The sequence below is a fragment of the Engystomops pustulosus genome, chromosome 11, assembly GCF_040894005.1.
Source record: "Engystomops pustulosus chromosome 11, aEngPut4.maternal, whole genome shotgun sequence".
Taxonomy (NCBI): domain Eukaryota; kingdom Metazoa; phylum Chordata; class Amphibia; order Anura; family Leptodactylidae; genus Engystomops; species Engystomops pustulosus.
In genome coordinates, this window is record NC_092421.1 from 28394150 (window position 1) to 28408960 (window position 14811).

Genomic DNA, 14811 nt, shown 5'->3' on the forward strand with positions numbered 1-14811 from the left:
AAACACGGGGTGCCGGCTGTGACTGATAGCCGACACCCGAGGTCGGAGTGTGCTCTGATCGTGGGTGGTTAACCCATTAAATGCCACAGGGGGGTCTTTCCCCACGTTCTCCCCCCCCCCCCTCGAGCTATTTTCGGGAGGCGCCGATCGTTGCTATGGCAACTCTGGGGTCCAATCTGAACCCCAGAGTTGCCTATAAGAACTGCCAGTAAGATGACATCAGTGACGTCATCTTACAGGCAGAGTGCCAGCCTATGCATGCGCAAAGGCTGACACTGCTAATGCCCTTCAATACATCAGTTTTGCAGAGTATTATCATAAACAAGCAATCAGATGATTGCTTGTTCGTGTCCCATGGTGGAAACTGTAAAAAAGTTAAAAAAAAAATGGTTATTCAATAAAAAAAATGAAGAAATCAACAAAAATGCCCATAAGCCCCATAACATATAAAGAGACATAAAATGCAAAAATAAGTCTAAATCATAACACAAACCCCACATATATAGTATCACTGCATGCGTAACAACCCGTAGAATAACAGTAAATAATTATTGAACCCGCACAATGACCGTTGTTAAAAAAACTGTTATAAACCCTTCAAAAATTATGATTTTTTCCTATTCAATCCCACAAAAAATGCTATACAGGCGGTCCCCTACTTAAGGACACCCGACTTACAGACAACCCATAGTTACAGACAGACCCCTCTGCCCACTGTGACCTCTGGTGAAGCTCTCTGGATGCTTTAAAATAGTCCCAGACTGCAATAATCAGCTTAAAATTGTCTGCAATGAAGCTTTATTGATAATTCTTGGTCCTATTACAGCAAAAGAATTTGAAACTCCAATTGTCACTGGGGCAAAAAAAAAAAATTGTCGGGAACTACAATGATAAAATATACAGTTTCGACTTACATACAAATTCAACTTAAGAACAAACCTACAGTCCCTATCTTGTATGTAACCCGGGGACTGCCTGTATGTACTCCAGAATGATACTGGCGCAAAGTACAACAAGTCCTGCAAAAAAAAGCCATCAATCAGCTCTGTAGCCAAAAAAGTAACAATGTTATGCCACTTGGAAGACGGCAATGCAAAAATTATCGATTTTTCCCACTTTAGGGTTTTAGTGGACAAATTTAGTAAAACGTAAGAAAAAATAATGTCTGGTATCCCCATAATCACGCTGACCCATAGAATAAAGATAACATGATTATTAGGCTATACAGTGAACACCAAAAAAAATCCAGTACAGAATTGATGCTTTTCATCTCCTGCCCTCAAAAAAAAAGTTCCTAAATTTTCAACAATAGGTGATACCAACCCCAAAATGGTAACACTGGAAAAAGCATCTCATCCCACAAAAAAAAAAAAAATGCCATCACATGGCCCCAATAACGAAAAAGCCAAAATTTTATAGCCTACAAAAGGTGCCAATGAGGAAACTAAAATCCTGGCAGCTGCAGGGTGCGCCCATAAAGCAAGTAATGACCACATGTGGGGGGTCTTTGTACTCAGGAGAAATTGTAGAACAAATTGTATGGTGGGTTTTCTCTTTTTATCTTTTGGAAATGTGTCAATTCTAGGGCTAAATGAACGTATAACCGACAAAATTTGACCATTCTAAATTTCACCTCCATTTTCATTCAATTACTATGAAGATCTAAAGGGGTTAAAAATCTTCCTAAAAGTTGTTTCTGATAGTTTGAAGCAGATTTGAAAATGGGTTTATTATATAAGGGGGTTTTGATGCCAAATATGTACAATTTCATTCAAAACTGTATTTATCCCCAAAATAGTCAATTCTGAAAATCTGGAAAAGCGATATTTGATATGTAAGCCGCGTGACATCAAAATAAATTATCCAGGCATTTCAAAAATTATGAAAATGTAAGGTAGACAAATGGGAAATGTTATTCAGCAATTTATGTAGGTGATAAATCTATCTGCCTGAAAACGCAATGATTTTGAATTTCAAAAAAGGGAAATCTTTCAAAAAAATCATAATTTTTTTCTTTTTTTTTGTAAATAAACACAAAACTTATCAGCCAACATTTACCACTAAAATGAAGTACAACATGTGGGGAAAAAAACTATCTCAGAATCGTTTTGATAAGTAACAGAGTTCAAAAGTTATAACCATATAAAGCGACGCAAGTCAGAATCCAAAAAATGGGACTGCGCCTTAAGCTCAGACAGTTCACAGTGCATGTCACAGTACATGAAAATCATGAGATCTAAGGAACTGTCCAAGGAGCTCAGAATTGTGGCAAGGCAAAGATCTGGCCAAAGTGGCCTCCATAATCCTCAAATGGAATCCGTTTGGGACGACCACAACTCTTCCTTGACCTGGCTGTCCAGCCAAACTAAGCAATCATGGGAGAAGAGCCTTGATGAGAGAGGTAAAGAAGAACCCGAAGATCACTGTGGCTGAGCTCCAGAGATGCATTAGGGAGATGGAAGAAAGTTACACAAAGTCAGCTATCACTACAGACTTTCTGCTGACAGAAGCCTTTTCCTCTGTGCAAAACATATGTGAGCCCACATACAGTTTGCAATAAAAAAAACACATGAAGGACTCCCACTTTTTGGTGGTAATTCTAAGCAGTATGTATGGAGAAAACCAGGCACCACCTGCCAAATACCATCCCAACAGTGACATAGCATCATTCTATGAGTGTGTTTTTCAGCTGCAGGGACAGGGCGACTGGTTGTTATTGAAGGAAAGATAAATGCAGTCAAGTACAGATAGATCCTGGATGAAACCACTTCAAGAGTGCTCTGGACCTCAGACTGGGCCAAAGGTTCACTGTCCATCAATGACACTAAGCACACAGCTAAGATAAGAAAGCAGAGGCTTCAGTACAACTCTGACCATTCCTGACTCGCCCAGCCAGAGCTGGGACCTAAACCCAATCTCTGGAGAAACTTGATAATGACATCCACCAACGTTCACCATCCAACCGGAGGAAACTGGAGAGGATCTACAAGGAAGAGGCAGAGGATCCCCAAATCCAGGTGTGAAGAAAATTCCCAAGACTCAAAACTCAAAATATTTAAAGGGGTATAAATGCTTTCAGTACCCACTGTATGACTGCATTATTTAGGTTGGGTCTGTTGAACAACGGATGCTGCTACATTACTCCCCAACAAGGACTGCTCCATCGTCTTCTAAGAGATTCTACAATACGACATGCAGCCAGCCCTGCCAATCAAACTACTGGGAGAAAAAACTTTTGTTAGTGGATGATCTCTACCAGAACTGCAGCTTTAGAAAAGATAGGGCTGCACAGTACAGCTGGCTTTAATGAACAGTGTATGAGGCAATTTTTTCTCAATTCCGAGTTGCCAAAATCTTAGCTCAACCAATGTCCGTAAAAGTGTTTATCAATGGTAGTTGTTATGATACAAGGGGTGTGGAGACTGAAATGACTGTGCAGCCCCTTCGATCCACTGGGCTCTAGCTGAACACCGGATGTCACAGGAAGTCTCTAATATCTGTTGTGGCAAACGTAATAGGGAAGATATCTGCGACCGTTTTTAGTCCTGGATTGCATATAAAAAAGTGTTTTTGGTGATTTCCCTTGTAATTATTATGTCCGTGCAACTCAATTGTTTCGCGGTTGCACTTTGTCTTGCACTTTTTAATACTGTGCACAAAAAGGGGCATGGTAGTGTGTGTTCCTAGTTTGCAACACATTTGTGACTGATACACGACACAATTCTGTCGCAACAGCATGAAGAAAGAATAGGTGCAACTATGTGCACATCCTGAAAACTGACCAGATTAGAATTGAGAGCATGCAACACTTAAATAATGTGGCGCATCTTGCACAAAACAAGTGTTAAAAAAATGCACATTACACCAGCTTTAAAATATTTGGCCTAATGTCTGTCATGGAAATATCAAAAGATGTAATCACAGGTGAGTGGCGTCAATGGAGGAATAACAGAGTTTAGGCAGTTTCAGATCTCAGCAAGATTCCCAAAGAGATGGGGGGTTGTCTTACCCATTTATCAATACATCTGATACTGGGTGGAAGCACTGTTTGCACCCTACTCATGCTGGGAAAAGCTTTTTATATTGTTTTATATTTTTATATTGTTTTAATGCTTCTATAACAAAAATGTCTGTAGGACTGTTGACAATATCCATTCTAGAACGTGGTTCTTCACACACAACAAATACTTAAAATGCCTAACTATTGCGATAGGGAAAGAATCAGCAGTGCATGTACTGCTCCACACCCAAGTGGGTCCACACAGTATAAAACCTACCTTAATAACTCCTTTCCTGTGGCCACGCCCTATTTTAGACCTAATTTCTGAGACCAACTCTTTCTGAAGCCCCCCCAGCTGTAGTCCCTACTTTTCTTTAGACACCCCCCACCTGACTTATAATACCCCCCTTTCCTATTTTTCTCTCCAGAAGACACAAATAGAGAGACCTGGGACATATCTATAGTTGGCTGGAGAAAAACCTAAAACTGCAGCTGGGAGTTATGGGAGGGGTAATATCGTTGCATTTAACCTCCAGGCTACTTCAGGAAGTAAAAATTGCTGGACAACTGCTTTCTCCCAAATCAAATTATCTAAGAACCTGACAGGTTTGTTATTTCTCTCTTACTCTAATGACCTGAGGTTGTGATACAGAGTTGAAAAAAATGAGAGAATACAAAAGTAAATGGACCATCTAGTTATACTTACAGGTCTGTTCGCACTTTGGCAGACAAGACCGGCCATTCAATGCTTACATTTCCCTTACACAGACTCACATTTTTTAGGTAATATGGATTAATGCCAAATCTCCTGTGACTTCCTTTTTAAATGCATAAAACTAATTGGGGGGCATTTATCAGCAGTGTCTGAGAGCAGAACTGTTCTAGTTGCCAAGACCACCAATCAGAGCTCAGCTTTAATTTTCCCATAGCTATTTTTAAAATTAAAGTTGAGCTCTGATTGGTTTCCATGTCCAACTAGAACAGCTTTACTACTTCTGATAAATCTCCCCCTAGTAGTAAAAATTAAATACTTCTATCAATGATATATGAATTTACCTACAGTGTTTGTTTTGCATCAGAAATATCTTAATACCAATTATATTGGTAAATGGTATATTGAGAATGTGATAAAAATAATATTTTCTATATCATCAGTCAATTGTGAAATATTTTATTTTGATTGATAGATATATATATATATACACACACACATACACAGGCAGTCCCCGGGTTACATACAAGATAGGGTCCGTAGGTTTGTTCTTAAGTTGAATTTGTATGTAAGTCGAAACTGTATAATTTATAATGGTAGATAGAGACAAAATAAAATTTTTTGCCCCAGTGACAATTGGAGTTTAACATTTTTTTGCTGTAATTGGACCGAGGATTATTAATATAGCTTCATTACAGACACCTTACAGCTGATCATTGCAGTCTTGGACTATAGTAAAGCTGCCAGAGAGTTTCACCAGAGGTCACAGGGGGCAGAGGGGTCTGTCTGTAACTATGGGTCGTCTGTAAGTTGGGTGTCCTTAAGTAGGGGACCGCCTGTATAAAGCATTACTATGAAAAATAAAGTGGTCATCTATGGCCTACAAAGTTATAAAAAAAAAAAAACACCTGTAGATAATGCAAAAGCTGCAACTTTCTGATTGGGTTTCAACACTTAGATCTGACAAGCTCTTGTCTGGAATGTGGTTCCAAATAGCCTTTAATTACGAAGAGGCTTAAAATCACAACCCGCACACTACGTATTTTTGAAGTTACTTGGTAACCATTTCTATGGAGCTTTTCTGAAACAGAATATTGAATGAAGGGGGAACAGTCATTGCAGACTTGCATAATTCTAGTGTGAGTTTCCATTCAGAGACTATTCCAAGCACTTCATCTGACCTCTTCAAATCAAATGTATTTTGGTTGGGAAATGCTAAGGGCTGTATTCCTGTAAAGCATTTAGAACCAAACAGGATACCAGGGGGATTAATTTGAAGAGGTAACCTCTGATACCACAGGACAAAAAGGGATAAAGAACATGTGGAAAAACATTGATGCTGGTGACCAGTCAACATTACCATAATCCTATTAACTCTAAACCCAGTCACACCTGGTATGAAGTGGATCCAAGGGTGAGGGAACTGTAGTGGTAGTACCAATATTCTCTAATCTGCAATTGGACTAGGTTAAAGTGAATGGAAAGCTTTGAAGAGATCAAATGTCCTAGTATTAGTCTTCACATACGTAAACATTTGTTGACTGTTGGACTTCCAATCTACCAATTGTCTAAAGAAAGTTATGTATAAATTACGCCTATATCCAGCTTTATATCAGGACATATTTGTGTTTTACTTTAACAATATATTCTGAATGCTAAGCAAGAATACAGGAGGCCCCCGATTTAAAATCACCTGATTTACAGACGATCCCTAGTTACAGAAGGACCTCTGGATGGCTATAATTTACTGTACTTTAGCCCCAGTCTGCAATGAACAGCTGTAAGAGTTATCAAAGGTGTTTGTAATAAAGCTTTATTGTTAATCCTATTTCTTATGACAACCTATAATTTTTTAAAATCCACTTGTCACAGGGACCAAAAAGATTTTGGCTGGGGCTACAATTATACAAAATACAGTTCTGACTTGCATACAAATTCAACTTAACAACAAACCTACAGAACTTATCCTGTACTTTACCTGGGGACTGCCTGTACTGCGAAAGCACGCTTATCTAGACAAGATTGTGCTACACATAGCACCTAGAAATTTCCTGCTCCTGAATAAATTCCACTCTCTATCTCTGTCCCTCTTTATGTTCATTCTCATGTCCAATTAACACAATTACTACAAGAATTTCCAGGTCTGGGCAAACACATTAGCACAGTCTGTGATCACTCATGCCTTTTTGAAAATCAGCAGCTGCCTTATCTAAATTGTTAATTTCTCAATGTGGACTGTGTTAAGCTGACACCAGCAAACTTATCCAAGGCAAAAAAGTAATAAAATCACGGAAATGGCTAGAGTAAGGAATCTGTCAATCTTCTCTATCATGGACTCCATCCAAATAAATTGTACTGAACAGCCAAGGTGAACGTGTCAACAACTAATTTGGGCTGAACACAGATATGTATGGAAAATTCATTGAAAGGGTTGGACACTTATACAAAACTTTCACATACATCAAAGGGAGTGGTTAGGATGGATTAGGTGTGGAGACAGTAATGTACATCCCATCCGCTGTAAGCCACAGGACATGCGGCCACACAGGAAGTCTCTAGTCCTACGTGACCCAGCGGCAACCAAGAAGCTTTGATAGGGCAAGTATAATATGGGTGACATTATTATGTTGTGCCAAACTAAATGTCCGTCACTGAAATATCAAAACATATGTTTTCAATAGGATGGACTCAATGGAGAAATATCAGAATCTAGACGTGTTCAGATCTCCGTAAGACTCATAGCTGGTGATGGCAATCCCATTCTAACTCTACAAGATTCTAACTTCTGCTTTTTAATAAGTGATTCAGGCTTGTAGGTGGTCAACTATAAGGAAAAACAACTTTGGAATTAGCAAAGTCCCTTATTGTTGTGCACTTACAAATTTTAACTTCATAAAATATATCAAAGTCCACACAATGTTACATTATACACAATTTCTGCAACTCATCCATATTTAAGGGATTTCCTTTACAGGTCTTTTACTTACACTGTGAAAGTTTTGTATAAGAGGCAAACCCCTTTAAATATACTATATATATGGCTCTATTTTGGTCCAAGTCTAGCATTGGAGAACTGTAACAGTGCAGCATCCACTTATTTAGCAAAACTCTAGAAATCAGCATACACATATAGGTCTCATATTTCATATGAAAGCAAGTTTCCCATGAGAATATAGGAGAAAAAAAAGTATATGGTATGGTCGAACACATTCTGTATAAGGCCTTAGACATATGATGCAAGGAGTCCCTGCTTCCCAGCGGTATAGCAGCACATACACTGTAGTCATGATGAAAGTTCAACGCTGCTGTTCCACGCTAAAGAAAAGACTTGTATAAAACTAGGATCAAGCTGTCTGGTACCATGCATTGTGGTCAGTCTGTGAAATCCGGCCATCGCACAGCTGGGATTCATGGGTCGACCATGGTTGTCTACTGCTGGCCTTACAGACATTTTTTCCCAGAAGAAATCTTAAGATTATTTACTATATATTATGTTATTTTTACTATATTATATGAACCCAATATTAACATTATAAGGCCAATTACTTATGAGCAGGCTTTTTTCTGTTGGGATTAAGCGGACCAAATCTAGAGCTGCAGAACTGAACTGACATGCTCAAATTAGTTAACAAGTTCTAGGTCTGATCCAAGAAATCCCACTTGTGGGAAAGAAGCCTAATAATCCATAAATAAATAACAGTTGTTTAAATTCTAGGAAAGATACTGTACACGTTTCGAACCCCACAGAAAAAGGGTGCATTTACATGTCCGACATAAAAATTATCAACCACAATGATTGTAAGGGAAAGACTTTTAAATTTGGGAAGATCATGACCGATGGCAAAGACGAGAAGTGCTCCTTTTCTTATAAAATATTGTGTAAATGTTCAGGGGGCCTGATTGGATAGAAACCTCCCTTTGGGAGGACCAGGCACATTCTTCATTACTTGTTGCCTTTTTCTTAATAGGTTATTATAAGAGGTCCTAGCAGCAGGTCAACATGTAATACACATATTATAAGGGGGCTCATTATAAAGCTGGTAAGACACATAAAAGTGTTATGTCAGCCAAACGTGCCAATTTTGGTTGGACTGATATTTCCAGAGTGCAAATGTAGAGGCAAAACAGAAATTTAAGCCATCATCAGAAGTGTCATTCCCTCTAACCCTGTAGGAAACATACGTGTTTGAATGTACAAGCATTTAGCCAAAATCTTTCTTACCCTACCTGCACACAAACAATGGATCCATGGATACGTCAGTGGCATGTGAGGCACGCTCACATGTAATGACAGTGGAGGACCGCAGAGCTAAGGAATAAGCCCCACTCTTAGATATATGGCTGAAGTACCTGGTGCATACACACGGCCATGGAAGCCATGGCCCTGTGTACAAGCCTATTGGCCCATTTGGACTTGTGCTAGCCTTTGAAACAATGGATAGCACATGGACAAAAGCAGTGGCTGTATAACTAGATTGAGAAGGTATTGTCAAAATAAATTAACACCTTTAAGGCACTTGAGACACTACCAGAGCATTTCACTGCTAAAAGCAAATTACACACATAACAAGAACGCCAGCACATATATAAAATAAATGACCATTTTATACTTAGCAAACTTGTTCATGCCCATAGACACATCAAAGAGTTATAGGAAAAGGGCTGATGGGCTATTTGCTACTTTATTTTCAGAAGTCTGTCAATTTTCCTGATAGTTTGTGAAGGGGGCAATAATACAACCACATCTTTCATTTTTTACACTTACAAGAAATATGCCATCAAAATGAAGCTTGATAAACCAGGAACACTTACCCATAGATCCAGGCACAGTGACAGGTAATGGTCTTTTATTTGTTATTCATGGCCTCTTTCCTTCTAAAATTTTAAAATTATGTTAACGATGCTCAAGGACCCCTAGGGGTGTTACCAGAACCCCTCCATGTTATAGATTCACAGGCTGTTACACTGTGTAGGAAAAATTCATCCTCCCACTTTGTGCTGCAGTGAGACTACATCAGACCAGGGGAGGGGGAAGCAGTCTAACAGCCTCCGCATCTGCAGCATGGAGGGGAGCCTTTTAGGCTAATTAGTATAATTTTGAAAGTTAATTTTAGAAGTAAAAGCCAATGGATTTCAAATAAACAAACATAAGAATATTAGCAAAGCCACGGTGCCTGGATCTATAAGTGTCCCTGGTTTATCATGCTTGATCTCGATGGCAGATTTTCATTAAATCTTCGTAATATTATCTCCATGTAAATCAGTCTCTAGAGGCTAGAAATGATTATTTATGCTTCCATGTCCAGGCAATGAATTTCTAGATGTACCTTATATAGAGCACATATAGAGATATCATGGGATATCTGGAGAGTGCACATATACAGCACTCCTATCGCTAAAGTTCGATCACATTGTGCCATCTAATCAATTGATGCCATATATTCATGGGATGTTATTCTATTATCTTCAATACCTTTAAGTAACTGGCTAACTGGCTGTCAAGAGAAATTATATTTGCAAGCACAAAGCCCCCTTCTTCAGGTGTGTATGCAGAACACAACATATAAGAGATGTTAGATACTAGGATGTCTGGGATGATTTTTTTTAGGTAGATGTCCAGCCTCTGGGACCCTTCACAATCTACAAAAGATATAGGGGCTGCATCACTGCTTTGGCACTCCAGTTCCTTTACAGGGTTTCCCTGCACAATGGCAGTCCCGGGTACCCAGCTGTGCATGGATCTGAAGCTGTGATAACCGCAAAAAAAGAAAAAAAAAGAGTAGGGAATGTAGGGGAAGGAAAAGATGTGAGTGTGTCTTAAAAATTAACTCTGATTGCACTCGGGTATGGGTGCCCTTATATTTTGTTATACCCTCCCGAGTTTAGTATTTCTCCCACCTATTTCTACTGTGGGTATCAGAGAATAAGGGACAGAGGTTAAGGATTAGTACGGTTCCAGTGCTACCATGCAGCCTAGAGCGCTGCTATGATATTAATATTTGTTCTCAGGAGAGCGATCGTGATGTGTAGTAAGATTTGTCGCTCCCTGACTAGTGGCACTGTGTCGCGCCAGCAGTAGATTGCATTAGTAGGATCGCGGCCATGAAGAACATATGCCGCGTCTCCCTCACTGCTGTTGCGCGGACACAATCGCCTCGGCTTGCGTGCGTCCACACCGCTGCGACTGGCATCTATTAAGCACACTGGTAACTAGTTTCTATCGCTATATTTATTGATTACTGCTGTCCCTGATATAATCTGTCCCTAGAATGTGACTCTGGATAAACTAATAGCGTCCCGACATGTGTTTCGCCGGGTCTCCCCGGCTTCTTCTAAGGGCAAAGACGCCCGGTTCCGGGCGCTTTTATTGAGCCATTTGAGATTGACGGCTTAATGAGCCAATACCAAACAGCTAATACTTTTAGTTTGTTTGGGATATAATGAAGAGAGTGTATCGTTGTCCTTTGGATCTGAAGCTGTGCCACAGTTCTCCATAATAGTGGATGGCTGCAAGTTGCAGTGCCACATTATGTGGATTACACTTCACTCTCAGGTAAGATCCATAGAAGTTGAGTTCTTGGATGTAGCAATACACCATCACATTATAGAACAGGAATACCCCTTACACATCTTTTTTGTTAAAATTTGGATCATGGAGTAATATTCAGAAATAAAATTGTCATGAATAAGATGACTACATTTGTAAGTTCTTATTCCTGACTTAATACCTAGTACATCCAGACTATAAGTGTATAAGGGTTGAGTTTGGTTCAGTAGAATCACTGAGACATAGGTATTCAGAATTTAATAATAATGCAAAAATGTAGCCATATTCCCCAGCCTGTGGAAGTCACCCATATTCATTATTACAATGCAGTACTGTATACATATAAATGGGAACTAAATGCTGTACATACTATATGGGTATATTTATTCAATACATGATATTGGAATTTTTTTTAATTTTATCTGGGTCCCTTCTTATAAGCCAAGAGCATCAACATAGGAAAGATCACAAAGTTTTCCCTAAACCGCTAACACATGAATGTTCTTGAAAACATCTGATTGTTATCATTAGGATGCAAATATCTGGTTTTCCAGAGGATTGCCTGTTTTTTATGACAGTCGTAAACTAAAGAAAGTCTTGTCCTTATCAGTGGAAAGGCTTAGTGGAATTAGTATGCCTGTAAGCTCAGGTTCACTCATATCAAAACAAACACCCTTTACACACAAGCATAGCTTCACTTTCATCCTAGAAATGTTTTACAGGAGGGGAAGTAAGGTCTTTACTATTAATCTCATCATTAGCCACACGCTTTATGGCACGGCTGTTAGCGAGAACAACCTTGTTTCCATTTATATAAATATGACCCAAGTTACCCTCTCTAAGTTTATTCCACTGTATAAATAGATAAATACTATACTTTATCAATGTAATGTTCAATTCAATGCAACTGGTCAGATAATGGTTACAAATAAGAGACTGAAGTGAGGCAAACTTTGCACTCTTGGGGGGAGCTGAAAAATCTAACTTCTAATAATCCTGTACCAGAAGAATGTTTTATGCATTATAAAAAGCAATTAACAATCTGTAGACTGTGATTTACTGCTTATGTTCAATGCTGCAGGACTTTGACCTAAGGTGGAATCCTAATTACAAAAGTGACTTCAAATTAGAATCTCAGATTCCATAAATTTCCAAGACATTCCAACCTAATAATAATGCTTCACTTCGTGGGAATTCCAAGTCAAAAGGACCATGGTGTGTGGTGGTCACTATTATTACTGGGTCACATCATTTTAAATCCTATACACGAGAAACATGATCATTTGTGCACATAGATAAAGAGATGATCCTGCCTAATCTATTATTAGTTTTCTCCTAGATTCTGATACAACATATCTGCTATATGGATGGAAAGGAGGAAAGGTCAGACTCTTCTCAGTATATAAGTATATATAAGTATAAATCTAACACTTTCCTCATATGCTAATTGATGACATATATTAAAAATGGATTCCTCTTTAATTAGTTTTGTAGATATTTCCTAAAATTTTACTTTTTTAAAAATAAATTAGTAACTGCTCACACATAACCATGAATATATATACATTGTGTTTTGTTGAAATGAGATCAGGTTAATACCCAAATATCCTTGGTGCAATAAATTCCTTAGATAAAGTAAATTTAAAATAGATTGTATTCTGTACATTATTATGTCCCCATATTACAGTATTTGGAATGACAATTCTAGTTCTGCTACATTGCCAGAACTCATTTTAGTGGTCAATATAGCTCAGTTAGGTTGTAATTGTTAAGCACTTGAAAGTTGTCATATGTGAAGAAATTAGCACATTTTTTTTTTTATATAAATTCACAATAAATGAATTAGCAAGGAAATAAAACTGATATTATTTTGAATGCTTTATACTAAAGGAGATTTTTACGTAAATTATTTCTGCTGTATTTCCAATGAAGACAGAAACAGGATAAAAATAGTTGTAAAAGTGCCTAAAGAGTTCACATATAAAAGTAACATGAAAGAATCAGATGGATTTCACAATCATTAATGATGATTATTATGTATGCTAAAGAAAAAAAAGGTATGACCGAATGCAAATCTACTCCAAAATATATCCTAAAAATCTTTATGTGTATTATCTTAAAAAATTAATCATCTTATGGTATCTATAATTATCTTAAGAATGAAAAGTTATACTGGTTTATTCTCACTTTTTGCTTATCCTTACAAAATGCAAATATCACAAGGTTTACTCATTCAGTCTACATTTACACAAATCAATATTTAGACCTTTTGTGTTATGTCTCTACACTATACTATTTATTCCACATTGACATTTCATTTTATTTTTCTTATTTATTACAAAGGGTTTTGAGATAGTTTTAATGTAGTCACATTAAATAATTTACAAAATATATATAAAAGGTTAACTAAAGTTGTAAATAAACTGAATTCATACATTAAAAAATAAACGCAAAAACACTAATAAATAATAATAAATGTAACACTAAACAAGATCCATCAATTTATGCATCCCTCATTTCTTCTCTTTTGGCTATTTTATTCCATATATTAGTAAATATTAATTTTATTGCATTACAATATTTGTATATTATATTAGAATTGATCATTATTATATATGTAATCTGTCCTTTAATGAAATATTATGTATAAATGTTTTATAAATATTTCATTTAAAATCAATAATATAAAACACTCACATACTATATTATACATACAAATGAAAAAATAATTTGCATGTGCAGAATCATGGCTGTCCCTCCTATAAGATTCCCCTAGATCAATGAAAAAGATAGTCTTCTTAGTTAAAGCAAAATCTGATGTCTGCATTTCATGACCCTACATCACATGTTAGAAACCCAGCATGTGTCTAGAAGCAAGAGAGATGTAAGGAATGTATCACGGATTTGCAGATCTCTGCTCAACTGATGAGAATTGGATTGTTATACATAAAATAAGTTATTTCTAAAAAAAAAATGTTTATCAACGCACATGCATACACTTAAACACACATACAGTATATCTACTGTACCCATCTATTTATCTATTTGCATCAACCAATATCAGTCTTTTATCCTAAATTAGGAAAATGACTTAATACAGCCATTGGTTCAATAGTATCAATTAACCCTAACATAATACAAGAGATAATAAGGTGTCAGATGTCACCCACTGATACTCACCAAGTATTCCCAAAATGGACTAGAACAAGGAGGAAGATGATCAACAGAGAGCCAATATACAACATAATCCAGCACTGGAAAACCCTGAGACACTACAAGCAAAGATTGTTCTTCTGCAAGTTTAAGTCAGGACCAGTAAGAGATCCCAAGTGAGAACCAAGGGGGTAGAGAAATGGAGCTGCAAACCTACTAAGAAGAGATTATCTACTTAATTAAAGATTTTCCCTCTAAACCCTTTAGCCAATCAGGACTCAAGTGCCAGAGAGAGATTGAGTTGATCAAAAGAACACCCCAGGCTCCAATAAAACAAACACCAAGACAGAGGACAGAAGACAGCAGCTAAAAGGGAGGAGGGAATTCAAGAAAAAGGGA

The 14811-nt window shown here is 37.5% G+C and overlaps 1 protein-coding gene across 4 annotated transcripts in view; it reads right to left on the reverse strand.

Annotated features, from left to right (window-relative positions):
* Positions 1 to 14811, reverse strand: part of WNT8B (Wnt family member 8B) — a 57327-nt gene that overhangs the window by 16574 nt on the left and 25942 nt on the right. Inside the window, exon 1 of one of the 4 annotated variants that reach the window (XM_072130463.1) lies at positions 14440 to 14728. The exons of 2 other annotated variants lie outside the window; for them this stretch is intronic. In XM_072130463.1, coding sequence (XP_071986564.1) covers positions 14440 to 14504 — 65 coding nt within the window. In that variant the 5' untranslated portion in view covers positions 14505 to 14728. Of the gene's footprint in view, positions 1 to 14439; positions 14729 to 14811 lie in introns of those variants that run through there. One more of the 4 variants, XM_072130466.1, reaches the window with a different exon arrangement.